General features: G+C 38.9%; 1 protein-coding gene across 5 annotated transcripts in view; it reads left to right on the plus strand.

Moving 5' to 3' along the window:
- Nucleotides 1-27,941, plus strand: part of LOC106512429 (adaptor related protein complex 1 subunit sigma 2) — a 40,637-nt gene that overhangs the window by 10,925 nt on the left and 1,771 nt on the right. Inside the window, exons 3-7 of one of the 5 annotated variants that reach the window (XR_001309675.1) lie at nucleotides 2,550-2,658; nucleotides 2,833-2,970; nucleotides 6,973-7,003; nucleotides 18,031-18,319; nucleotides 20,716-20,750. Coding sequence is in view for 4 of the 5 variants with exons in the window: in XM_014001050.1 (XP_013856504.1) it covers nucleotides 2,550-2,658; nucleotides 2,833-2,970; nucleotides 6,973-7,003; nucleotides 18,257-18,309 (331 nt within the window). In the remaining variant the exon portion in view is untranslated. Of the gene's footprint in view, nucleotides 1-2,549; nucleotides 2,659-2,832; nucleotides 2,971-3,090; nucleotides 3,186-6,972; nucleotides 7,004-18,030; nucleotides 18,320-20,715; nucleotides 21,233-25,767; nucleotides 25,777-27,941 lie in introns of those variants that run through there. The other 4 variants (XM_014001050.1, XM_014001053.1, XM_014001055.1 and 1 more) reach the window with 4 other exon arrangements.

A 27,941-nucleotide genomic window follows, 5' to 3' on the forward strand; every position in this document is an offset into this window, starting at 1 on the left:
GATGAGAGGCTATCCATCCGGTCAACCAATGCACCCCCCTTCCCAAAAAAAAGACCCCCTCCCAAGCCACTACAATTTTGGGATGCACCTAGTAGCATGACATTTATTAGGAATAAAGACTTCTGAGTTCCGGTGCATTTCTGCTATGCGGTGTCTAGTTTATGTACATTTACGCACAAACACACTTGTCTTTTTTTTTGATACCATAAATACACTACCAGACCTCTGACATGGCTCCCTACTTCAGTTATTCCTGGCTGCGCAGCATCAATATCACTATCACAATCAAACTGATACCATTAAACCAAACATTTCGCCTACCAAAACAGAAACAAAAAGCTAAAAAATGGAAAATCATAATCGGACATTAATATCGGCCCCATTTTACATATCGGGCCGATACCAACATTCTAAAAAATGACAAATATCGTCCAATACCAGTGTCAATGCCGATATATCGTGCATGCCTAGTTGCATTTTGCTTCAACTACTCATTTCCAGAATCCGACTGTTGTACCAGGAAGTGTACATTTATAAAGATAAGTCAAAATGGACAAAACCTCATGAATGGAGATAAAACAGACGTGTATGAATGATTTTCTCTGCCAAACACAGTGGAGTTTTACCCGGGACAGATTAGTGGACAAATAGGGGATCGGAGTTTTTTATTTTTTTCCACAGTGTAGATGCCAGCAAGAAGAAACCCCATGTGTTGTTGTGTACCGCAGTGGGAGGGGTGTCCCTGGAGTTTGTCATGGTGTGTCAGGAGCTATAAAAAGTGTGTGCGAAAACATACATCAAACAACCATGTGTCCACGCGTCATCCGCTTGGCTGTCAATCAGTCATACCGAGCACTTTAATCAGACTCAAGTTGTATGATAGCAAGACATTCCCATGCTGTTATTTTCTTGTTTATTTATATATATTAAGTAATTGTTTAAATGCAGATAAACGTGGCTTCTTCAGGCATCTGATAATTGGACCAAAGGATAAACCAGAGTTGTAAACATTGACCTTTCTCTTCCTGATAACTTGACTCATTTCTTTTGATTGTCCCTTGATGTGAGATACCCTTAAATACATCTACAGATGTGCCTCCAAGGTACCTTTTTTAATGTTGCCAATTAACCAATCACAAGCTTCCAAAGCCATGACATCATCATCTAGGCTTTCCCAAATTATTTAAAAGCTTAGAACTCTTAGTGTATGTAAACTTGTAACTTTGAAGTCTTAAAAAATCTTCTAAACTATTAAAATTCTCATTATTTGGACATTTAGCAAATACAAAATTAATCTTTGCTGACCTAAAACAGAAAATGTTTAATGTGATGTCCTGACAGTGAGGGAAAAATAGTTGTCTTTTTTATTTTATTTTATTTTATTTTTACTATTTCTAGATCAGGTTTTAAAAGCTTGTATGTTTGATGTAAAAATGAAATGTATTTTCACATTTATAAAGAAATTTTTTTAAAAATCACACGGCCCGGCTGGTGATTGATATTGTTAAAGGCTGATGTTTTTATCGATAATGTTTGTTGGATCTTAGTTAGTTAGGTTTAGTGGTGGCTTGACTTAAAATATGACATTTGGCTCTGAACCAGAACCTGCATAGCAGAAAGTTGGAAATTTTGTCTTTTTAACTAAGTAGTTTAATACCTAATCTATTCAGGATCTTATTCACCAGTTCTCATCTTGTTGATGATTCTTATCCTGGTTTGACGACATTAAACTTCTTGTAGGTAAAGTATTTTCTTCAGGTAAATGTCTGAGCTTTGTGTGACAACAAATACTGACATTATAGGATTTAATGTGATGCTAAATGGATGTCTGATAACTTTCAAACTGCCAGTTGTAACATGGAGATGTGTGATATGTTGTATTTGTTGTAAAATCCCACTTGCCATTATCATTTTCATTAATTAGCCACTATTACAAACACGGCCTCGCTTCCATAAACCATGGGCAGTTAAAAATGTGAAGTGCATCATTATGTTTGCTGGATGTGGCTGTGCAGCACATTCAGTAGAAAACTTTGAGTTGGATCATGAAAACATTAAGAATCTAAAGAATCCCACCAGAAACCAGTTTTAATTTTAACGAGGAGCTTCCTTCCTCCTAGTTTGAAAAGTGAGTCACTATTTTTTACTGATCATTTGTCTAAAGTCCACTGCTCAGTCCAGTCTGCTGTCCTTCCGGCTCCAACAGGATCAACTGACCAAGTCTTTTATTAGCCAATCATCACATGCTTAAAGAGAACCTTTGGGATTATCAGGGATAAAGAATAGGGCTTAACTGAATCAGCATTCTGCTCTGGTTTCTGGTTTTTAATGAATACTCTGCACACAGTAAGCAGCCATGCTAAACAATAACTGAGACCTGCTTCCTCAGCAGCATTAAGGTGAGCAGGGAAACAGTGCATCACTTGGGAATCCTGCCCAAGTTAAATGTATAAAGTCAGCTCTCCTTGCAGGTCCTTTGGTCTGGTTGACGTTGCAGTTTGCAGTGAAGGATGCTGGTTGAGYTGAGGTTTGGATCATTTGTGTTGCAGATATGCCAGCCTGTACTTCTGCTGTGCCATTGAGGACCAGGACAATGAGCTCATCACTCTGGAAATCATTCACAGATACGTGGAACTGCTAGATAAATACTTCGGCAGTGTGCGTTCTGTCTTCTCTTTTGTTTTTTGTTTTTTTGTTTTTGGTTGTTGTTTTTTTTATCTATGATTAAATTTCTCCTTGTTGGGTTGCAACCTGTTACTCAGCCTCAAAATCTTGAGGTAAATTAATATTTAATACGTTTGTGTTTTTTATTTTTATATTTGTGTTGAACAGGTTTGTGAGCTTGACATTATTTTCAACTTTGAGAAGGCTTACTTCATCCTGGATGAGTTCTTGTTGGGCGGGGAGGCTCAGGAGACGTCCAAGAAAAATGTTCTGAAGGCCATCGAGCAGGCTGACCTGCTGCAGGAGGTAAGAGATCTAACCAGTTTATCTGTAAACATCTTGTTTTATTAAGGGAACTTCTCTGTTTTCATTTTCATCTGTAATCTACCTTCTTTTTTAGTTCAGACTTTCTTTTTTTTTTTTCAGTCCAGAGGCATGTAAAATACTGTACAAGAGAAGGGAGTCTTTGCAGTCACTAAGTAGGAGTCTCTTACTTTGTGGGCCCAAGATGTGATTGGTCAAATCGATAATAAGGTTTGAAGAAGTTGTGTGTGTGTGTGTGGGGGGGGGTTGAGTCGAGCAGGAAGCACAGATTTTTTTAAAATATAAATATACAGTGGTTTGCAAAAGTATTCATACCCCTTGAACTTTTCCATATTTTGTCACATTACAACCACAAACATAAATATATTTCACTGGAATTTAATGTGAAAGACCAACACAAAGTGGTATACAATTGTGAAGTGGAAGCAAAATTTTACATGAATCAAAACATTTTTTACAAATAAAAAACTGAAAAGTGTGATGTGCAAAATTATTCAGCCCCCCTGAGTCAATACTTTGTGGAGCCACCTTTTGCTGCAATTACAGCTGCAAGTCTTTTAGGGTATGTCTCCACCAGCTTTGCACATCTAGTGACTGCAATTCTTGCCCATTCCTCCTTGCAAAACAGCTCAAGCTCAGTCAGATTGGATGGAGAGTGTTTGTGAACAGCAGTTTTGAGATCTTGCCACAAATTCTCAATTGGGTTTAGGTCTGGACTTTGACTGGGCCATTCTAACACATGAATATTCTTTTTTTTAAACCACTCCATTGTAGCTTTGGCTTTATGTTTAGGGTCGTTGTCCTGCTGGAAGGTGAACCTCCGCCCCAGTCTCAAATCTTTTGCTGACTCCAACAGGTTTTCTTCCAAGATTGCCCTGTATTTGGCTCCATCCATCTTCCCATCAACTTTGACCAACTTCCCGGTCCCTGCTGAAGAGAAGCACCCCCAGAGCACGATGCTGCCACCACCATATTTGACAGTGGGGATGGTGTTTTCAGAGTGATGTGCAGTGTTCTTTCTCCGCCACACATAGCGTTTTGCATTGTGGCCAAAAAGTTCAATTTTGGTCTCGTCTGACCAAAGCACCTTCTTCCACATGTTTGCTGTGTCCTCAACATGGCTTCTGGCAAACTGCAAACGGGACTTCTTATGGTTTTCTTTTAACAATGGCTTTCTCCTTGCCACTCTTCCATAAAGACCACATTTGTGTAGTGCACGACTAATTGTTGTCCTGTGGACAGTTTCCCCCACCTGAGCTGTGGCTCTCTGCATTTCATCCAGAGTCACCATGGGCCTCTTGGCTGCCTCTCTGATCAGTGATCTCCTTGTTCGGCCTGTAAGTTTAGGTGGACGGCCTTGTCTTGGCAGGTTTACTGTGGTGCCATACTCTTTCCATTTCCGGATGATGGATTGAACAGTGCTCCGTGAGATGTTCAAAGCTTGGGAAATCTTTTTATAACCTAAGCCTGCTTTAAACTTCTCCAAAACCATATTCCTAACCTGTCTGGTGTGTTCTTTGGACTTCATGATGCTGTTTGCTCCCCAATATTCTCTTAACCAACATCTGAGGCCGTCACGGAGCAGCTGTATTTGTACTGAGATTAGATTACACACAGGTGGACCCTTTTGAGTCATTAGCAGTCATCAGGCAACTTCTGAATGCAATTGGTTGCACTCAGGGAAAAGGGGGCTGAATACTTTTGCACGTCGCACTTTTCAGTTTTTTATTTGTAAAAAATGTTTTGATTCATGTAAAATTTTGCTTCCACTTCACAATTGTATACCACTTTGTGTTGGTCTTTCACATTAAATTCCAGTGAAATATATTTATGTTTGTGGTTGTAATGTGACAAAATATGGAAAAGTTCAAGGGGTATGAATACTTTTGCAAACCACTGTAAATTTTAGTCATAACTCGAAACAGGAAGGTGCTAGCAGCACAAAATTTGAACGATGTACATTTGGAGGGACATGTAACAATTTGGCTCTGTCAAAACATCCCTAACCAGCCTGTGAAAAAATTGCTAAAAATCATGAATATGAATATTAGTCATAATTTGAGGCAGGAAGGTGCTTGCCACATGAAATTTGAAGTCAGTAAATTATGTTTACATGTTCTAGTTAATTTTTATTTGAGTCATTGCTCTGTTTGAAACTGTACCTAGGCAGTCAATAAATCATATTATTTTACTATTATCATTACTTCTTCTTAAGTTGCCCCACAAGACAAGTTGATTTGACCAATCACGGGTAGGGTCAACTCTGCACACAGGACAGCATGTACTGCAGAGCCCCCTTCTTGAAATACAAGCCGTTATTACACATTACACGTTTTAATTCTAGGGGCGCACATGATTGCAGTTTTCTGGCCAAAGTCTGACCTGCTGTTCTCGATTTTAGCGAATACAGATTTTTTTAAAAACAGACACTGTCAGGTGTTATAAGGTCACAATACTTTCAATGTTCCAATCTTATTTAAAAAAACATTAAATAATATCCTTGAAACAATACAAACTAGTTCTAACTGGACATTAGGTATTGCTCACAGCAGAGCAAATACAGGGGCAGTGGCTGATTTTCAGACCGTTTTGGAGGTAAATGAGAAGCTGATCTTTTCCACTGGTCTTAAGTATCAACTTACTTCCGATCTCCCAAAATAAGGAAATTGGTCCCAATAAATGGGCTGACCAATTTATTGATGCACCCATATTTAATTTAGATTATTGTGATGGTATCCTGCTTGTTTGTTGTCTCAATACAATTCAGTTCAGTAGTTTTCTGTCTGACTCATTCATTCTGTCACATCATTGTGGATGTAGTTTGGCCCACTCTTCTTTACATCACTTCAGTTGTTTCAACAAGTTTTGTTTTTGTCAGAGGTCACTGTTCCACTTAAGCAAGACAAACACAGAATCCCCCCTACTTAGGCCAGAGATTTAATCACCTTGCCACAACATAAACTAAAGCTGTAACAGACTGTAAAAACAAAAACATTTCGACTTTTCACCCCAAAGACCTGTTTTTATTTTTTTTAATGAAACAACAAAGAGTTTCTAATCGATAATAATAAGAAAAAAACAACGAATTGAGCTTTGTGTTGAGATCAACTCTCATACATGTAAATTTGAATAATTGATCATTTTATTACATATAAATCATATTAAGCTTCAGGGGGTAAATACACTAATTTATATAGAGGAATAAAATTATAGTTGTACAGAGCTTTACAGCCATCTCAGGCAAAGACGAAGTTGAAGTTGATGAAGTTGTTTAACGTGCTCTAAAAATAAAGAAGGTATGGTATGGTATGGTATGGTATGGTATGGTATGGTATGGTATGGTATGGTATGGTATGGTATGGTATGGTATGGTCTGGACTGGACTGGACTGGACTGGACTGTCATGTCAGCCAGCAGAGGATCAGTTTTCTGAGATCAACATCATCCTCATGAAGATTATATGACAAGCCAAAAGAATCCTGGTTATTGTCCACACAACTGTTCTGTAAGAAAGCTTTTCTAGTGTGCTCTACATTTAGGAAAATAAAAGCTCTAAAAAAACAATGTTTGCAAGCGAACAGTAAACACATTATAGTCTTGTAACATATTATATTCTTCTTTTAATGACACCTGTTAGGACTCAGTCACCTCAGGATTTTTGTTCCTTTTCAGCTTAATTTGCAGCATGAATCTAAGATATGGACTTTTTAAAATAAGGTTTATGTATGTGAGAAATACTCATTTGAAAAAGTATGGTACTGCCAGCTATTCCCAGAATGACTTTCACCTCTTTTTATGGCGTAGATTCGAACTGATGTTACTGTAAAGTTGTACTGTCCTCTGAGGTCTATCATCCTATTTTTTTCAGATCTTAATGTCAGACTCTTCTCTAAGCTTTATGTGTCCTTTGATTAGGGTTCTGAATCTTGAATGTAGCTGACATGTTTTTCTTTGTGCTTGTGTGTTCTTTACTGTGATTCGCAGAATATAGACTTTCAGATGCGCCTCTTTGCAGGTACAGTTTATGAAACTACCCATCTTGTAGTTTTAGGTCAGTAGTCTTAGGCTGTAGATTCACCATCGACACTAAAGGCCTGTAAGAAAAAACACACAGCAGCTTTTGCTCAGACTTTTGGACCAAACCATGAAAATAGGAGTTGCTGGTGTGCGTTTTTTTTTCTGCTTAAAGTTTATCTTTTTGCAAAATTTAAATCTCTGATGGCTCCACATTATTAGACACTAACCATCAACTTTACAACATAATGTAAACCAATGCTTAGATCCTAATGGCCTCAGTAATAACCAAGAAAATTTGCTTTTTTTAATGCTCCTTCAGCTCAGGCTTTAGGTTGAATTGATCAGAACTCACACTGAAGTTTAGAAACATAGAAACAGTCTTATCTTCATTTCTGAGACCACACAAACATTAATTTCGTAGATTTACATTTTTTGAGAGAGGACAATTGGAGTCACAAATTCCGTCTTCCAGTCAGACCTAAACTTCATTTAATTTCCTTTATTTAACCAGATTAAAACCAGGTTCAAGATCTCATCTGCTTGAAGGACCAGGGTACAACTTCAGCTCACAACAGCAGAAATTGGCTTATTTAATATTTAAAGGGTTATGCATTATGGCCTGTATATTAAAGCCAAGGGTTCAAACATCTCATACATTCAGTTTATATATCCTGTTGTCACCAAACAAACAAGATTTAACACAAGAAATATTTCACTAAAAACATTTCAATTTACAAAGTCTTTAAAATAAATCAACAGTAATTAGAATGTTATTTTTAATGTTGTCCATAACAAACATTTTACACTATAAACTATTTGCAAGAATACATATAGACATACAAAAAGCATGTGGTAATTAATTAATAGCAAACTACAGGAAGGATGATAACAGCTGTGGTTCAAAATGACATTCTGTCAGACAAGCTAAACAGTTTTTTAAACCAGGTTTGACCAGAACAACCAGGATAAGCCTTTAAAAGTCCCCTGAACACAAGTTCTTAAAGTCCTCAGGCAGGTTAAACCCCTGAAAGACTGTGGATCCTGACTGTCACCAAGAATCCTGAAAGCCAGTGCAGAGCAGCTTGCGCAGGTTTATACTAACATCTTTAACATCTCCTTCTCACAGTGAACTCCCCCCATCCCAYACACACACACACACAGTCCTCTGTTACAGTTTGAATTCCAAAAAACACCCAACATAGCCGCTATAAACAACCTCAGAACCTTAATAATCACTTCAGAAGCTATGAGATGTCTGGAAAGATGGTTCTTTGCCACATACTCTGGCTCCAGACACATTGAACCCCTCTTTATTTAACCAGGCAAGTCCCATTAAGATCAACAATCTCTTTTGCAAGGAAGGCATGGGCCTGAAGGCAACACATTGTACATGTTGTTGGTCTGTGGGGGGGAACCGGAGTACCTGGAGAAAATCATTGCAAGCTCAAAGAGAGCATTCAAACTCAACACAGAAAGAACTCAGGTCTTAACTGGGGATCAAACCCAGGACCTTCTTGCTGTGAGGCATCAGTACTAATCACTGAACTGTGCTGCCAAATCTGATCTATTAATATATGCAGTTGCACTAACATTTCATTCCACCCTCCAACACTTGGCCTCAACCTTCTTCTCAACAAAGCTAAAACCAAGGACCCAATCCTATATTTCGAGCAGTATTTCCCCTACCATTATACAAGCCCCCGGCCGCCAACGAGACGGCCCGTCCGTCTAAGAATTCCACGGCATGTTAGTCATTTTTATTTAAATAAGTCCAGATCAAGTCCAGAGCTATTTTTTGCATCCCTCCATATCCACCTCTCACCAAACTTGGGGAAAAAAGATGGCGCAGAGCAAGGCTGAGCGCTGTCTGTGGTGCACCGATGCGACAGCTTTGCAAGCTACTTTTTCTTTCTTTAAAATAAAATGTGACAGGTGCAGCCACATCATGGTTACCTTATCAATAATGTAGAATCACCAACACAGACCCCGCGTGCGACCAGGTTCCCGCGAGTCCGTTCATGTTCTATAAAAAGCGCTGATCAGCAGAGCAGCTGTAATGTCCCTCAACTTGAAAAAAGTAACCAGAGTAGATTGTAAACTCAAATCCAGACAGAATCAGCTGCTGTACAGGTCCTGCTGGACTCAAACATGGAGCTGAGCTGCTCCTCTCCTCTCCTCTCCTCTCCTCTGTCACACACATCACACTGCAGGTCAAACAGTCCCGTTCAGGAGCATTAACCCTTAAGAGCCCAGATAATAATCGTCTTTAAAATGTGATAAATAAATTATTTTCAGTGACTGAGAGGAAGTTTTTTTGAAAGTTGCATAATTGCATTTTCTAAATGTTATCCTTTATATCTACAAGAGAGTTCTAATTCTTAGAAAGGACATGATTCGAGGTTTTTTTACTGATAATATTTTATTCAAAACATGTTACAGAAGTCATAAGAAACAGGTTTATTTTGAACAAACATTACAAACATGTTCATTCCTACAAAACTGTCAAATAAATTTACAAACAACACTAAACTGATTCAGATTAACATAAAATAAATCAAGTTTTATAATTAAATGTCTGTTTCCTGCTATAAAGAAAAATCATCCTCCTGTCCTCCTTGTTTCTAATCAGGTTCAGGGTGGGGCTGGAACCTGTCCTCGCTGCCTTTGGGTGAAGGCAGGGGACACCTGGACAGGTCTCCAGTTCACCAGAGACACCTGGACAGGTCTCCAGTTCACCAGAGACACCTGGACAGGTCTCCAGTCTCCATCAGGGACACAAAAGAGACAATCAACCATCCACACTCTGTCACACCTAGAGTCACACAGAAGAGCTCCAGAAGGTTTCAAACTGAGAACTCTGGACTCAGATCATCTGCTGCACACAGTTCTGATCACTTATTATCAATATTAATTTGCTACAATAAATTATTATTGATAATTATCATGAGAAGTCATTAACTTTAGGATGTAGTTAGGTAATTAAATATTCATGTATGTGGAAATTTATTACCATAATTGAAGGTGAGTCGCATAAATTTATGTTTTCATAAAACAAGTAGCCCCCCCAAGACCAATTTCCTAGGGGAAACACTGAAGAGGATAACACCTCGGCAGCCTCTTGCCATCAAGGGAAATAAAGTTCCTCAGCCACTAGCTCACAACGAGCCTCAGTTGCGTGAAAAACAATACTACAGCTGTGAAAGGATCCAGCAAAGACTGTTTCATCAGGATGTGAAAAAAGACAGGACTTTGCTTCCTGTTGCCCTTGAGTCAAAATAATGCACATGCTGTAGCTCATGCTGCATTCAAACTGAACGTGATTTCAGCATCAGGAGTGTCAGGTTTGCATGCAAAGTCTATGGTGGATGTGTGTCAAGCAGCGCCGGGAAGTGTTGTGGCGCATCAAGCGTGATGAGAGCAGTGCGATTTGAGCGTTCGATGCGTCAAGCGTGTCGAACACTGAAGTTGAAAATTTTTAAATTTTGCAGCTCGACGCGCCGTGTCAACCAATCAGAGAGACTCCTCTGTGTGACGTAGTGACAGGTTTTCCGACGGGGCAGTTTCCTGAATGTCTACTAACCTGAGACAGATGGACAGGAGCTCTTTAGCTGAAATCAAGTGCCTGCAGTCGGTGTCCTGGCAGGAGATATCACCACAGATGCGGGTCAGCGGCTCATCAAACTGGACTCGGGGAAAAAATGGTTCTTAAAGCGAGCCTTGAGTCAGCTCTCAGCTCCTGGATGATGAAACTTACCAAACTCAGAACATCTCTGAATTATCTGATGAGTGAGATTCTCTTGCACTCAGTAAATAAAGCAAAGCCACTTTCTTTATTTCATCTGACATTAAACAGAGACCAATAGAGGAGGAGAGAACGGCAGAGGAGGGAGGGGGAGGCTCTTGACGTGCTGGACATGTATCAAGCACTTCAAGAGCAATTTTGACTCTCATTTAACCTCAAATTGCACAAGCGTCCAACTTGAAGCATTGGACGTGATTTTGACGCTGAAATCGCGTTCGGTGTGAACGCAGCATCATTTTCATTTTGATGCATACCAGAACCATCCTTTTTCCATTCAAATGCCGAACCCAGATCCCTTACCCTAAACCTAACCCTGCCCTGACCACAAATAGTTTTTTTTTCAATGTGTGGACCAAGCAGATTTACACACAACAACAAAATGTCCCCATAAGCATTCCATAATATCAAAATATGAACACACCAAAACAAAGACGTCTATCTCCCTCACAGACACTGATCCAACTCCCGCACAGACACTGACACCAACCCATTCATCAACCAATACATACATTTTCCTTTAGAAGACTGTTACTCTGTAATCTTGCAGTTATGTGCAATACTGATGACCATGTGCAATACTTAAACCTGCTCAGGTTTGGTCTCTTATTGATAGAATCAGCTTCCAGCCTTCTTTTGATTAATTTTTTTATCTATTTATATTTATAACTTGTGATTTTAACGGCTTGACTCAGAGAAACACACACAAGAATTCCAATGTGCAGTGATCCCTCATTTTTGGCGGGGGTTGCGTTCCAAAAACAACCCGTGATAGGCGAAATCCGTGAAGTAGTGGCTGGTACAYCGGGTTCCCACTGAACGTGTTTTGAGCAGCAAAAATGCGCCCAACGCCTTGGACGCGCTGAAGCGCATTCAGTGTTGAACGCAGAAGTGGACTAAACGCGCGTCTGAAGAGTGAGGAACACCTGTCTGTCTTAATGACGGGTGAAATAAAGATAAAATAAAGAAAATGGCTTTGCTTTATTTACTAAAGAGCAAGCAAAAGTTGCGCACACCAGATAATTAATTCACCAGATAATTTAGAGGCGGATTGTTCGGTTAGTTTTGCCACTCCAGGAGCTGCGAGCTGACAGACATTTTTTTCCCCCCACCGGCAGTGCCTGCTGCACAGCAGGAGGAAAGAAGAGTGGAAAAAGTCCAGAACTTATTTCTAGCGGCAGAACAGGTTGGAAGATGGGTTTTTTTTTGGTGTTACTTATTGTTTTTTTTTAATCATCCTACAGGCTCTGACATGTTGATAGTGTAAGAGTGAGCTTAAGGTGAATTACGTTTTTCCCACATCTCTCATACATAAGGTTATGAGGAAACTTTTACCAAGGTATTTCTCATTACTTGTTAATATCTTGACTGTGCGAAGTGAAAAGTGACACAAGTGAACGTTCAGACGAGTTCAAGTTGATTCGTAAAAGACTATGCAATCATTTATTTACACAAATTGAACAGATCATAAGTTACACTTGATTGTGGTATTCCCATAACAAGCGTCAGAGTTAAATTAGAAAAAACCCGAGTCCGAATTTCAATTCACATCAACTCAGATTACTTATATAGAACAGTAAAACGTCAGTTCTGATGTTAACAACCAAACAATTTTACTGGCACTTTTAGCTTAAGTTTTGGCAAATTAAGAACAAGGAAAGGAGGAAAGTAAGATTAGTATGTTACTACGACTTTTACTTTTATCAAAGTGAGGGTCAACCGGAACTGCACTTCTTTTCTAAGCTCAGGTTCCACATGACACGTCACTCCGAACACATCAGCTTTACCTGGTGATGACTTCTTAAGGCACCCTCAGGGTAGGAGCTGACTTGCCTCCGATCAGTCAGGGAACTGATGTCGGCTCGCTTACTTTGGCGAACAGGTGTTTTTCCAGGTAAATTTCGTCTGTTTCAGTCCAAGCCAGAAAAATTCAAGCCGTATCTGGTTCCTCCTTCCAAAATAAAATCTCCCCTCGGGAGTTAAAAACACACTTAGAGGCTCGGCCTCGGGTTGAGACCACCGGCAGGCGTGCCGGGTCCCTGGCTGTGAAGTCTTCCCTAATTAGCTCATGGGATCAGACTTTGAGCCAAACTGAGGTTTCTCCAGAGAGAATCCCAGCTGTCTTCCTAGGTTGGAATCAGGAAGAAGAGTGTGTCGCTCAAAGCCGTCCGGGTTAGCAAAAGAAACGGATGAACTTTGGTTCCGCTCTCAGGCTTAGAGATGAGTCAGAGAAAGAAAGATAAAGAGTTGCCAGCCGGCGCCAGCCCAAGGTTAAACTTCTGTGGTTGTCCAACAACATATATGATAAGCTCTTTTCAGCTTTCTTCTAATAGACTAAGAGAAATCACCTCAAAACATTTATGATGATTAATTAACATTTCTGTTTTATAATCAGTTCTGAACCTTCTGTTAGTCCAGATAAAGGAAAGATTTTCTTAAGAAAAATACACAATTATATTACTGTGTTCACAGTAAAATAAAAACAGTGATTTACATAAAAACACAATGAAAACATTGTAATCAGATTTTCTGTGATTCTTTTATACCATTATTAATCTTTAAGGCACGATAAAAGAAAAGAAGTGGTTCCACTTTTCCTGTGACAGTCATTATCATGATTTAACAAATGCATAATCATTCTTAGTTAAACAACAAATGAATTACGAACAGAAGAGATTGTTCTGTCCATTATCTGATTAAGAGAACTGAGGGGTTCTCTTCCACGGTCAGAATGACCTGTCATGGCCTAAATAGAGTTCAGTTTGTGACAGAGTTCCTGTCCTCTCGTCAGGCCTGTCTGAGGCCTGCTTAGAGGCAGTAAATATTGTTTCTTCACTCGAGGTGACCCCTACATTAGCCTGTTGAGCACAGACTTTTTAGCCAATCAGGACAAAGAACACAATGCTCTGTGAAAAATGAACTGCACAAAAAAGTCCGTGAGGCAGCGAGACCATGAAAGGTGAACCGCGTTATAGCGAGGGATCACTGTACTCAATTTCTTTAATCTCATAAAAATAGCTCCATAGGTACAGTAACTATTACAAGTGATCTTAATAAAGCTTTCTCGTACGAAAATCCCTAAAAAAGTTTCCTACCCATGTACATGCACTTGTTCTGCTTTGGGTGGTAACAAACTTTCATTACTTTGTACCTCCACATTGTACACAGTCATTAGTGCTTTACCAGTCCAGTCAATTGAGCACATGCATGTCTGTGAATCAGTACAAAGCAGATAATCTTCACATTCCTAGAAAAGAACCAAAGTAAGTGGCTACTTTTTGTATGCACTAAAGTACAAGTACAGACTAAGTAAGCAAAAGTAGGTCTTGGCTAAAGAACAACATAACCAGCACTTATTGAGTGAGAGCATGTAGAATAACAACTAAACACTCGTAACATGTTTGAAATCTTTTAGGAATCATTTAAAGTCTTCTTAAACAATAAGTTGTTAGCTCAACTTGTGACTTCATTGATATAAACATGTCATCAGTGTGATGTGTACCACTGCTGGCACAGAGCAAGAACCTTAACTTCTAAATAGTAAATGGCATTGAATTTCTCCATCTAATTCATAGTCTTCCTTAAAAAGAAAACTGGAGCAGAACTACAGTTTACTGATTAAAAAGGGCAGTATGCAATAGTAGTATGCAGTATGACAAAGTAGAACATAATACATTAGATTTGATTAGTCAAGCTGATGCTTTGCTTCTTTTGTTTGCTCAACATTTAGTCAGATAGTGCTCCAAAAGGACAGAGCTAATGAGTTCTCGGAAAGGAAATCAGGCCACTGCTGACAGCCCATTATCATTCGACAAAGAAAAGTGATATTATTTGGAAAGAACAGCCAGCACTGGGGACAGTTTACATAAGGTGTCAAAAAAAGAAACACTGGGAAAGGCTTCTTAGATTTGGCATAGCTTGAGCTCAATATGTCACCATCTAAGACTGCAGTGACCCGAAAAGGCCGGTGGTAGGTTCTTTGTGAGCTTTTTTAAAGTGGATAATTTTGATGTTATCTGACATGAAAAGAGGCAAAGTGATCCAAGTTTACCCTGAGTGGAAGAGAGAAAATAGGTCTCTGATTGGCTCAATTCTGTATTTGTAGAGCCAGAGTGAAGACTGGGGAAGTTTACCAAATGAGGAGATCTTGTAAAAGTTTATCTCTTCTTCTGTCCAGACAATTGGTAACTACCTGCCTGGTGCACTCAGACAGCATGGGTTTCCAGCTTCTATCTGCATGTTTTTCTGTCAGACTGACTGCCCTCATGACTTTGAGTGAAACATATATTATGCACCGTATGGGTAATTGCAGGCATGGACTCAAATTTGAATGTTTCAAGTTTTTCTCGCTAAACAGTCTCGTTTACAGGCACATTAATCCAACAATTATCAGGTTTGCCTGAACTGTTGGCAATTTAAAACTTTACATTATTTAAAATGGAAAGAAGAAAATCATTTGTTAGTTCTTTTTAATATAGTATAATACAATAGATTAATTTTTCTTTAAATACTAATTGGAAGGACCATGCTGCCTGTGTAGAGACTGGTCTAAGCTTATATTAACAGCACTGAATGAAATGACAGATTATTGATTTCTGAACAATAATACTTAATAAAGGGATCCCCAATTACATTAAACATTATTTGATAAATATTAACTTCAACTGTAAAACATAGAGGGTAAAAATACTGCAAGCTGTTTAGTTTTTATAAATTATGGATGGCGCCATTTTATTAGCATTGTAAAGCATTACTAAGTAAATGATGATGATGAAATGATGATCACTAAGGCAATTACCTCTGGAACTTCTAATAACCTACTAATAAATACGTGGCATTAGTTTATACATAGTTAATGCTATATCCCCCAGAGGTGATTGCTCTAAGACTGCAAGGGAAGCTCAGCTTCCCCTAAAATGTAAAAAAAAAAAAGTGATTAAATATATACTAATGTGAGTACGTCATTGACTAAATATGCGCTACAACGCGCTCAACTTTTGTTCAGAATCAGCTTCTTATCACTGGTAACGACACAGCATTCCTCTCCCTCATTCTCACAGCGTCACAGTGCTTTAAACAGTGCGGACACTCAGCTTCCACAGACTTCAATAGCAAGGCAAAAAAATGCAGCAAAACGAGACGAGTCATTGGCTAAATGCTGGCTTTGTCCCGCCCGTCGGATGCTGAGCGTCTCTGGGGGTCTATGGAGCAGTGGGCTGGCTCGGACGCTCAGCTTCTGTATGATGATTGGATGATCTGTCTGAGCCTGAATCCCTATTTGATTGACAGCGGAATGAGCGAATCAGCGATTTAGCCACCTTCTGGTTCCAGATCGACTCCCCTAACCACTCCACCACAGCCGCCCAGTTTAGAAAAAAATTACTATAGTGTGAAGACTATCATGAAGCTGCTACTTTCTCTAATTCCCTCTACAGACTGTTTCTCTATACTTGCCTAATAGCTTATTCTTACTGCATATGTGCCTTCACCAGCAGCACCACATCATCCAAATTCATCAGGCCTGACTATGATGAGAACATGTGCTTCTTCCTTTGCATCAATAAGACAAATATTGGACAGCTATTTGTTTTTATTGTTGCATAGAGGCTGAGCCACCAATAGTGTTGCAATAACTTACCATACTTGCTGTAGTTGTGCAGTGTGGTGGGCTGGCTGAGAGTTTTACCCTTAAATTCATGATGACCAGTGTACACCAGTGGGTATGAGCCTCTCGTCACCGTTACATTTATACCACACTCCCTCCAGTACCCTCAATACGCAGCCATCACAACCTCAATACAAAAGCTTAGTGCATGCTCAAAACCTTCCATGACCTTTAATATTAAGTGGAGTCCATTGTGTTTTTAATATGAACCGAAGCCCTCACCAACACCCTGCAAAGATCATTCACATTCTAGCTGAGTTTTTCCATCGTAGCAGGGTCATTATCTATTGTGAAGGGGGCCTTTGAGAGTAAAGGCAATGACAAAGGTCTCACTGTTTGTCCTGGCACTAATACACGGTATAAATACAGTGTATCTCTTTAAAGCCTGGCTTGTTTAAGTGTCTAAACATTTTTATGAATAAAAACAGTCAATCTTGGTAAATTGCCTCAGCAAACCAGCATTACATACAGCCAACAGCCTTAGGTGTGATTTGACTTAACAGACCTGCCTAAAGCTTGGTTTATACTTGACTAATTGAACATGGTGCAAGGGTGTGCGCCAACAGTGACACAATTACGCCGTCCCCACTGTAAGAGTAATTTGCAATGACCACTACACCACCCCTGCATGTTAGCCCCACACAATGTCATGGCGTATGGCTGTGCACCTTCCAATTTTTGTAACTTGGTCCATGTGCCAAGTTACAATACACTGCTACTTTACTACAATACTGCAGTACTACATTTCCACTGGTTATGTAGTGTACTGCCACCTGTCCTTTCAGATAATACTGCACCAATGTAAGTGAGCCTGTAACTCCACACCCTCACTCAGGCTGTGCAGGACTGTTGCTGGACCACTTCTTGGCCAGTGAGGATACAGATGGGCATGCTTTTTATTTTTTAATTGACTAGACCAGTCACCTCTTCTGAAGCAACTAATCTTTCCATCATAAGTTGCCATGATACCGTAATACGGTATTATGATCCTGAAAAGGAAAAGTTAAAGTTCCTCACTAACTTGAACAGTTCTTCCTCGTGGTTCAGGCACTGGATCTGACTGCACCAGTAGTACCTGGATATCTATTTTTTTCTTGGTTAAATAAACCAATAACTTTATGGACTAAATGAAAGGGAAAATGCTATGTGCTGCCTTTTCTTATTGTGATTATTTTATCATCAGAACAGCAATCAAATCAAAATTTTCAAACATTTCCTGTGGTGTTGGAATTCCTGCAAGTGACACAGGAGGGAACGAGTTAGCTTACAATGTGCTCCAATGAGCAGTTCAGTAATCAGGTTACACAGCTGGAACCTTTTGAAGCACAACAGTGTTGGAATTGTACAGGATAAACAAAATCCAGAAACGGATTGAAACGGAGGCCAAGTGCTGCACGGTGAAACTGATGCCTCAAGTTCATTGAGTTCAGAAAGTGCAAAGTGCACAAGTTATATGGAAAACATACCACAGCAGATTTAGTGGAGGTGATTTTGATAAGCCTTTAATGATTTTTTTTTCTCTCGAGCTGACTGGTACTCTGTATACTTACTCTTCTTTTAGAATAATGGAGCCTCTGAAGGTTTGAATCTCAGATCACATCAGCATGGGAGACATCAGAGATAAATTGAGCAGAGACGTCCTGATGACCAGGACATAGCTGTTGAAGTGGTGCAGTTATCCTCCTATTCCCCGAGCATATTCTCTACAACTTTAGTATTCTAGGTCAGTTTAATTGCAGAGCTAGTGGATCATTTGTCTTTACCTGATGAAAATCTTTGCCTCACAGGTGTGATGATCCCAAATATGACATCAGAATCCTCTGGTCTTTTCCAGAGTTAGGTCGGCTAAGGTGAATACGTTGTGTCTGTGAAGCTATAGACTGTCTGTACCACTAGAGTCCTGTAGTTTACTGTATGTTGATATTTAACTGTGTACAGTTACAGTTCCTGCTTGTTCAGATTGTTTTTCTGATCTTATTCCCAGTCTCTACCCGTAGTGATCTTTTCACTGTTTAGACACACTTACGTTGTTGGTTACATGTTTTTTTTATTTATTTATGTGACATTTATTTATGAAGGCTTATAAGAAGATGCTTAGAAGGAAAATGTGCAAATAACATTTTTTGCCTCTAAGTTTTAAGATTGGAGTGAAAATGTAGGTATTGTAGTTAGAATAGAGTTTCAGGACTAAACCTGATCAAGGAAAACCCACTAACTGTATTAGTTTAATTTTACATTAATAATATTGCAACTAAGTGTTATAGGTGAGCTTTTACGTTAAACTACAAAATGATAACAACACAAAGTATTTTCTCTGAACTAGTCAAGCTTTCTGTCTTTATTACTCTCGTAGCAACAGAAACAACAAGTAGAACTCTTTCACAATAAGAGTCTCAAACACTTAAAACTGAAGTGTGACTGTTGGAGCCTAGTTGGTAACTCAGAATTCAGCCTGGAAAGACTCACACAAGGCAGAATGAAATTTAGGAGGTTTATTGACATGACCGGATCAACAAAGTTATGACATAAATGGCATTAGAGTTTGGCGCTCGGACCCCGGCATAGGACAAGAGTGCTGAGTGAAGCTGTAAGCTCATACAAGATGCTTTAAGTTAGGGGTAGGAGATTTAATCCCCCTGGGGCCTGACATTGGTGGTGGTGGTCATGAAAAGAACAATCTAAAGAAGAAGCCAGCAGTTTGTGTTGAATGACTTCATCACAGACTCCCATCCTGAGCAAACGGTGGAGAGGAAAAACTCCCTGTTATCAGGAAGAAACCTCCAGCAGAACCAGGCTGAGGACAGGTGGCCATCTGCCTTGACCGGCTGGGTTGAGGGACGGGAAGAGACACGGCCGAACGTGGAAGAACCCGTCAAGATGCACCCTCTCCAGAAAATGAAGGGTGGAGGAGGGGTGGTGGCAGGCTGACGGTCAGCTGACACGCAGACTGTGTGATGGAGGTGGCTGGCTTTTATTTACTGGCAGACAGGAGCTGATTGGACGTAGCTGGGTTTGCGATGATTGGACAGAGCTGAGCTTGAGATGACGAGGTCCGCAGGAGCAGGTGAGGTCACCAGTGTTCCAAGTTGAATTTACGTTTAAACTCCATTTGTGAAAAAATAAAAGCGAAATTGATTTAGCACATTCAAAAACAATAGACACAATGGCTGCACACAAAACAAAGAATGGTAAAAAGATAAAATAAACATAAAAACAAACAAAAATAAAATGATTAAAAATATGGTAAAAACGGTAAGTCAGTGTTTTTTCCTTGCAGAGTATTTGGGACCAATTGACCAGTTAGCAGTGCAGTTGTATTTTGCACAGCTAATTTAAAAAAAATTCTATTTTTTATGTGCACTGAATGCAAAACTGCCTTTTTCTTTGTTAACATTTTTCTGCACACTTTGTACCCAACTTGGCAGCTGTCTACACATTTCTGATGTAATCTGCTGGAGTACACTTTGTCTATTAAAATAGACAGATTTGGAACATTTAGTATTATTTAATTATTTTTTACCCCCTAGACATTGTGGGCTGTAGCCTCAGATGAAGTGGAACTCGGGGTCTAGGATGCTTTAAATGTTTTTACTTAAGAACAAGAGAATAATCACATATACTTTTTTAACTTTAAGAGTGTTTGAAGTCAACGTTGAGTTTCAGACTCTTGTGAAATTATAATGAGGTTTTGTGAGTTCTGCTGCAGCTGCTGTAGGAAACTGCTCCTCAAAGTGCTTCAGGGAAATGCTTTGTGTTGTTATTTTGGAATTTTATCAGTAAAAGTGCACCGGCGCAAGCTAAAATTATAGTAAAAAAGAAATTGCCCAAATAGTGTAGGGTTCAGCTTAAACTTAGTCTTGAAACACTATTTTTTACCTTTTTTCCCCCTCAACATTTCAACTTTATTTTCTAAACTTGAAAAAAAAATTCTTCATCCTCCATTTWGTTTATTTCTGTGACCCTGATATGCTGTTGTAGCTATTAGCACTGTTTTATAGATGGATTTAATTAGTTTTAATATTTGAACTCATTGATAAAACCAAGTGCAATTTAGTTCAGTTTATCAATGTAGGGATTTTGATGAATTTTGTCTCTTTCTGACCGCTCTGACTCTGTGTGAGGGGAACAAAGGAGTTTGTCTTAAGTGATGCCTTTTGCCTGCTCCGTGTCCTGCATGTCCTGCAGTTGAATGTTTATGACTCTGTGTAGTCTTATTTTCTAAGCTGTGTGCATTTCTCTCCCTCAGCCCCGTCATGAGTACTTTAATGTGCCTGTGTACTGACTGGCTGCCATCGCTGCTCCTGCTGCTGCTGCTGCTGCTATCCACCCTGCATGCTGAGCTACTCAGTGCCTGGCACCTTTCTTTCTGCTCTGARCACCTGACATTGTCATTGGTTTGGGGGTGTAACAATACACTCAGTTTGTTCAAAGTGACAGTCATGGTACAGTCTTTTTAAAGAAAACAGCTTCAAATTAAACTAAATTTTATCATTAAGGCTGCTTTTTTCTTATTAGAGCCAGTATAAAGATCACTATCATGATTTTCATCAACGTTTTGTAACATGACTGTCAGTTCCACTGGATTTTTATTTATTTTATTTTTTGTGTGAATTCCTGAGCATCTATTTTTATGTTTATGGGTAGAAGATTTGTGTTGTGTGTCATCAGGATTCACACTGTGCTCCAAATTTAAAGTTTGTGATTAAACACTCGACAGTTTGTCTTTGGCTTCAGAAAACACTCTTGGATCAGGATGACACACAAATTAAAGCTTCTGGTTTTAACCTACGGCAAATAAGACCTGTGTTATTTATTCGTGATGGATGTTTCTTTTTTTGTGTGTGTACCTGCCTCTCTCTGTGTAGGGAAAGTCTGCCCCCTGTTGCAGGGATGGTTGCACCGATAAACAAGAGCCTCTGTGTTTAAGTATTCAGCACACTTTCCATATCTGAGTAATCTAGATTTAAATAATTTAAACAAAAGTACCTAAAATAATCAGTCACTTAATATAATCATGCAAATTCCTAGGTTACTTAAACACAGACTCCAGACTTATTAGATGGAATAGTTTGGCCTTTTTTAAGTGGTGTGAAAATGATCATTTTTTCCTGTTGTGCAAACACAATTCCAAAAAACGTTGGGACGTTATGTAAAATGTAAATAAAATAGAATGCAATGACCTGCAAGTTTTATAAACTGCATTTTATTCACAATAAAATATAGTAAAAATGTCAAATATTTAAGCAAAAATTTGCATTTCTAATCAGGTAATTTTTAATTGTATGGCAGCAAAACATCTTAAAAAATAACTAAACAGGGCAAAGTTTACCCCTCTCAAGCTTAGATTCTTTTAACAACAGTCTGAAGAAACTGAGTTGACCATTTGTTGGAGATTGTATAAGGAATGTTGTCCCATTCTAGTCTGTTTTAGGATTCTAGCTGTTCAAACAGTCCTGGGTCGTCTTTACTGGATTTTTTATTTCACGATACGTTAAATGTTTTTAACTGGTGAGAAGTCTGGACTGTAGTAGGGATGTCCCGAACCAGATTTTTTGGCTCCTGATACAATCCAATTTTTTTAATGATTAGTCTTTCCGATACCGATCCGATACAATTTCGATAGCTTTATTTCTTTATTTCTTTCCAAGTGACAAAAGGTTGGTAACTAAAGGAGCCCTGCTGTTCCCACCACGAGAAACATCCAGTTTGCAGATTTTACAAGATGCAGTTTCAGCATCATTGTTTTCCACTGAAAAGTGTTCCCACACTGTGGACATGGTTGCGTACTTGTATGCGTCTTGACTTCTTAACGGCAGTTGTAAAGCATGATGATACTGAAAACTGTCACGAAAACTGGATCGGCCCGATCACATGACTAAATCCGATTCTACCCGATTTTCAACTAATGGCCATATCTGCCACCGATACTGATACTGAGTATCTGATCGGGACATCCCTAGACTGTAGGCAGGCCAGTTCAGCACTTGGACTAAGAAAGTCATACTGTAAAGGATGCAGTTTGTGTATCTTACAAAAATATCCAAGGCCTTCCCTGAAAACATATCATCTGGATGGGAGCATATGCTCTTCTAAAACCTGTATATACTTTAATGCATTTATTGTGCCTTTCCATATGCATAAGCTTCCTACSCCATACGAACTAATTCACCCYCATRCCATAAGAGAGGCATACTTTTGAACTATGCACTGAAAACAGGCTCGATGGTCCTCTAGTACAGAGAAACTGGCATCCATGGTTTCCAAAAATAATTAATGATTTTAGTTTAACCACATTTTTCCATCTATCCATTACCTTTCACTTGTTTTGAAGTCTGGTCGTGGAAGACTGTACAGCCTGTAACAGACCCCCATCCCATACTCACAAAGCACCTCCTACAGTATACCTTGAGGAGCACAATCGAATGCCTTCTGCAAATCCACAAACAACATGTTGACAAGTTGGGCTAACGTCCATGCCCCTTCGAGGTCCCTAGTGAAGGTAGACCAAACCCAAAGTCCTCTTCCTGCGTAGAAGACATGCTRGTGGATTAATAAGGTCTTCAAAGTGTCATCATTGATGACATGTTGAGGTTAACAGCACCCCATACAATGTTGGTTAAGTGCTGCTTTCCTACCTCAGCCACCTGACTCTTTGCCAGAATCTTATTGAAGATCATAAATAATCTTGATCTAAGGCCTCAGATAAGATAAGATAAGATAAGATAAGATAAGATAAGATAAGATAAGATAGAACTTTATTGATCCCACAGTGGGGAAATTTGAACATTACAGTAGCCCAAAACAGGGGAGTTGCAGGAACAGGCAGCCTGCCATGGCGCCAACTTAGAAACAAAGAAAAACTGAAAACTCCTCCCACATCCAAACCTTTGCCTCAGCAACAGCCAGGGCTGTAGCCTGACTGGCTCACCAACACCCCTCAGCCTCTACTGGAGCCCTACCAGCTAAMAAGACCCAGTAGGACTCATCCTTGTATTTGACAGCATCTCTTACCCAGGGTGTCTACCTTAGGCTTCGCCACAAGAAGCACTGACAAACTTGTGGACACAGCTCACTTGGCCCACTCAGAGTCATTGAYCCCTCCGTCTGCTGTGATGTTGTTTCTCTGTCTGAGGTAGGAGTTGAAGATTATTCTGACTGGTTCTTCTGCCAGCCRTTCCCAGCAAACCCTCACAAAGTTTTGGGGTCTACTGGGTCTATGCGACATCTTACCACGTTTCCTGATTCAACTTGCCACCAGGTGGTGATCAGTTGACTTCTCAGCTTCCTGTCTTGACCCAAGAGTCCAAAACATACAGCTGCAGATCAGATGACAAGACTACCAAGTTTACAGCTCTGCTTCARGTCAGAGGTCATTCCTCCCAATCACACTTTTCCAGTTAACACTGTCATTACCAACATACTGTATGCATTGAAATTCCCCAGCAGACAGATGGAGTCCCCAGCTGGAGCACCTTCCAGAACCGAAGGCTGRGTAATTTGAACCACTATTTAGTTCACAGGTGCAAACAACAGTTAGAGCCAGTGCCTCCGACCCAAAGGCGCAAGGAAGCTGTACCCTTTTATCTCCGATGAAAATTTTTTAACACTGACTCATCTTTTAAAAAAATGAGGTACCGGGTAACCTGTTGCACCTGATATTTTAGCAGTGACCAAATGTAGATTAATTATTTAGTATAACTTGAATCCTAATATATTGTTAGCCTCATAGTATAATTGCCCAAGACATATTTGGTCACAAATGACGTAGGCATTTAATGCTATGAGGCTAATGATATATTGGTGAGTCTGTGTTATATATTTTCAGGGTAGCAGACAAAACTTTCATGTGTAGGTGCCAAGCTGGGGAGCTATAAGTAGGCGAGATTGAATTTGTCTCTGTGTCCCCATGGATTTGTAACCAGTCCAGGTTGTCCCCCACAGCTCGTACAGAGACAGTTGAACATGAGCACCAGCAACCCCCGTGACCCTGAAAGGAAGAAGTGGGTTGACTCTTTTCCATGGTGAAAAAAAGGCTTTATACAGTTCGTAAATAATTGCATTCCTTATTTATTTACATTTTACACAACATCCCAACTTTCTTTTAAATAACTCTTTAAACAGCCTCAGTTTAGAGAAATAATTTTACCTTGATAACACCAACGAGCTAACATCTGGTCAAAATGGGCTCTGTTTTTTAGCCACAACTATTCAGACTTTAATTCTTCATAACCTTTTAAAAGCACTTCAAAATGGTCAAATATCCCTTAAATCTAGTTTGTCCATAACTGCATTATGTTTTTGGTTCTCACAGGTTGTGTTTTTATTAGATTTCACATTATTTTGAACATGAGAGCTTAGTGAAGGCTAAAAAAGTTTTGTGTTTTTGTTCTTTCACTGCTTTTGTTGATTTTTGTTTGCATCGTGTGTTAAACTCCTCTTTCTGTGATGTCTACAGTGTCAAAGGTTATATATATTAAAACAAATATGCTCAGAATGTAGCTATAGTAAAGGATTTATTAGATTATTCAGTCTCTGACTTCAGTCTATTAATGATTTTCTATGGGAAAGTAAACTATTTTCTGATTAAATGTAGAAGAAGCACACCTGGGAGGTAAGTGGTTTAAGAAACATTATGCTAAAAGATTTTGCATTTTGCACAGATTAGAGAAGCAACWTTTTTGCTTTAAATCATGCCAGTAAATTAGCCTGCAAATGATGTATCTCTTATAAATAAATGCAGATTGATTTTTTTTTTTTACAAAAACTTATATTTGATTCATTTTGATGGGATTATTCGTGTATGTCCTATTGAGATAATTTGTCCCGTTTAATCATTATAATAAAATTAATAATTTATTATCACATTTTAAAATAAATAAATCATTAATGAGTTATTGAACATTAAGCACACTGGTGTCTTCCTTTTTTTAACCTTTCTGTCTCTGAGTTTTTGTAGGGTTTTCTTTAAAATGTGACATTTTTTCCAGTTTTATGGTTAACGTTCATTAAAATGATGTTTCTGCTCAGATTTGCTCATGTGTTCGAAACAAACTGAATGTTTTTAAGGCTCTGTTGCTTTTCAGATGAAATGCTCTGTTAAAATTTGACAGTTATTTCAAGACACTTATTATGCTCCTCAGTTACACATCTGTCCTTGGTGTCTGGGTTGAGCTTTTTACATTTAAAATGAAACGTTACAGCAGTCTCTCTGTAGAAATGTGCTGTTTTTAGACTGATTTTTGCCTCACTTCTCTGATTAAAACACCTCTCTTTATTTTTGTGCTGAGCCTTGTTTTAGGATGCCAAAGTAAGTGTGTCTCCTTTCTTTCTCTCTCAAACTGCCGACACTTTCTGATGCTTACTTGAACCATATAAGCAAGAACAGCTCTGCGGGCTTTAAAAATGTTGTCAAATTGGGGAAAAAACAAAACTCATGAAAGAAAAATAATCTGAAAGTCCATAAATATACTTTTGTTTTTATAACCCAAGAAGGACATAATTATCAGAACTTTCTCAGTTGTAAAGTATCTAAATAAAGTTCAGAGCTTGCTATTTAAAAATGTTACAACAGTATAGTATGCTGTACATTTTTTTTGATCCAGTTAGAGGGGCTGTAGGCTAAATGAAGAAGAGACACTTTGTTCTAAAAATGTGTTTTTAAGACACTGTGTGATACGGAGCCCGCGAGGTGACATGGGTTTTTTTTTTTCTTTTTGCGTTCCCACACAAAAGTATTGCATTACCTCGCAAAATTCATTAAACACTGTTGTGCCTGCCGGTTTATTAACAAACTCACATGTTTACCATTACCGAGTTAGCCTACTGCTTTAATTCAGCTTCAGAATGAATATATCACACAGCCACGCATGGAAATATGTCATATGCCGATATTTTAACACTGTAGCCACTCAACATCAATGTCAATTTCACGAACTAGTGGCAAGACATCCTGTTTTGGTAACCGGATATTTCAAAATAAAAGTTGATTTAATTCAGTTCATATATAAATCAAACTTTTGCGTGGGAACGCAAAACAATATTGTGAGGTAAAGCAAAAGTATTGTGAGGTAAGGCAAAAGTATTGCGTGGGAACGCAAAAGAACCCCCCCCCGCCCCCATGCCCCCTCACGGGCTCAGTAGTGTGACATGTGTCTGACTCAGTAAGTAGAGACACTCCTAAACAGGCAAGTATGTATGGATGACCAAAACAAACATATTTAGAAATAAAAGCAGAAATATATAATAGGACCAATGAATAAATACACTTAAAATGCATCAGTTAAATTAAATAGGAGAACTTTATCTCATATTTTACATTTTAATTTACCTTCATATTTATTTCTCTAGCTTAGTTTTAATAAATTATATGTTTTAGAACGTAATTTAAATTTTACTGTTTTTAAAAATATATATATATTTTGTTTTTCCTTTTACTTGTAAATGCTATTGTGTCTCCTAAATTATTATAATTAATTATTTTTTCATAAATTTCCCCACAGGTCTTTTTATTTCCATGTGTTGTTTTTACACGTCTGTCTCCTGTATTTACTTTATGCATTTTTGCCTCAATATGAAATAAGGTGTGCGGTCCTTCTTGGCTGAGCTACTCCTTGCCTTTAAGCTAAACTTTAAGCTAAAGTGATCAGCACAAGCATGCACAGGCTGTGTCTCAGTTCATGTGCCGGGTCCTCTTGAGTGCGCATTTGTCGGCCACATACATCACTGCCCTGCGCCGTGTGCTGTCCCAATTCTAAGGCTCCTCATTATGCGGCCGACAAAATCTCAAAAATCAAGGATTCATCCGCGCATCCTCACCGGCTGAGGCTATCCCAGGATTCAATGCGCTGACAGCAAACTAAACAGAGAAACAAAGACGGTGGAGTTTTATTTTTTTTAACAAGTCTATGTTGTTTGGAAATTCATCACAGACCGAAGAATTTGTTTTTAAAAGTAAGTTTAGCAACTTAGCTGATGAAATTCATGCTGCAATAAGATGTTAAAAAAAGCAACTACAAATGCTGATACAGGAGCTAAACCAAAATTTTTAATGTTTTTTTATTTATTTTTTTATGTGTAACGTTTTAACTGTGAAGTTATTCTTCTGGTGAAAAGACGTTATTACATGTCCCAACACATTTTCAGTCTGATAGGAAACTGATCAATACGGTAACGGGGTAGTGCATGGCCATACAAACATACGTCAAGCCAATTTAAAAAAAAAACATACGTCAAGCCGACGTCAGGTGAAGGCTAAACCATCTTGTTTCACAGCAGTTTCATGCAGCCTACCCGGATGATGTGGCCCACATGGTCCAGGTGGGCTACGTACTCATGAGGACCCAGCCCATAAATTGAGACAGCCACAGTAGATCTGCACATGGATCCTGCTCCTTCCTGTCTGTTGACCAATAGGAGAGGAGCTGACCCAAGAAACTCCGCCCACTTTATTTACATACCAAGTCAGAAATGCAT

Source organism: Austrofundulus limnaeus, unplaced genomic scaffold (assembly GCF_001266775.1).
Source record: "Austrofundulus limnaeus strain Quisiro unplaced genomic scaffold, Austrofundulus_limnaeus-1.0 Scaffold8, whole genome shotgun sequence".
NCBI classification, from domain to species: domain Eukaryota; kingdom Metazoa; phylum Chordata; class Actinopteri; order Cyprinodontiformes; family Rivulidae; genus Austrofundulus; species Austrofundulus limnaeus.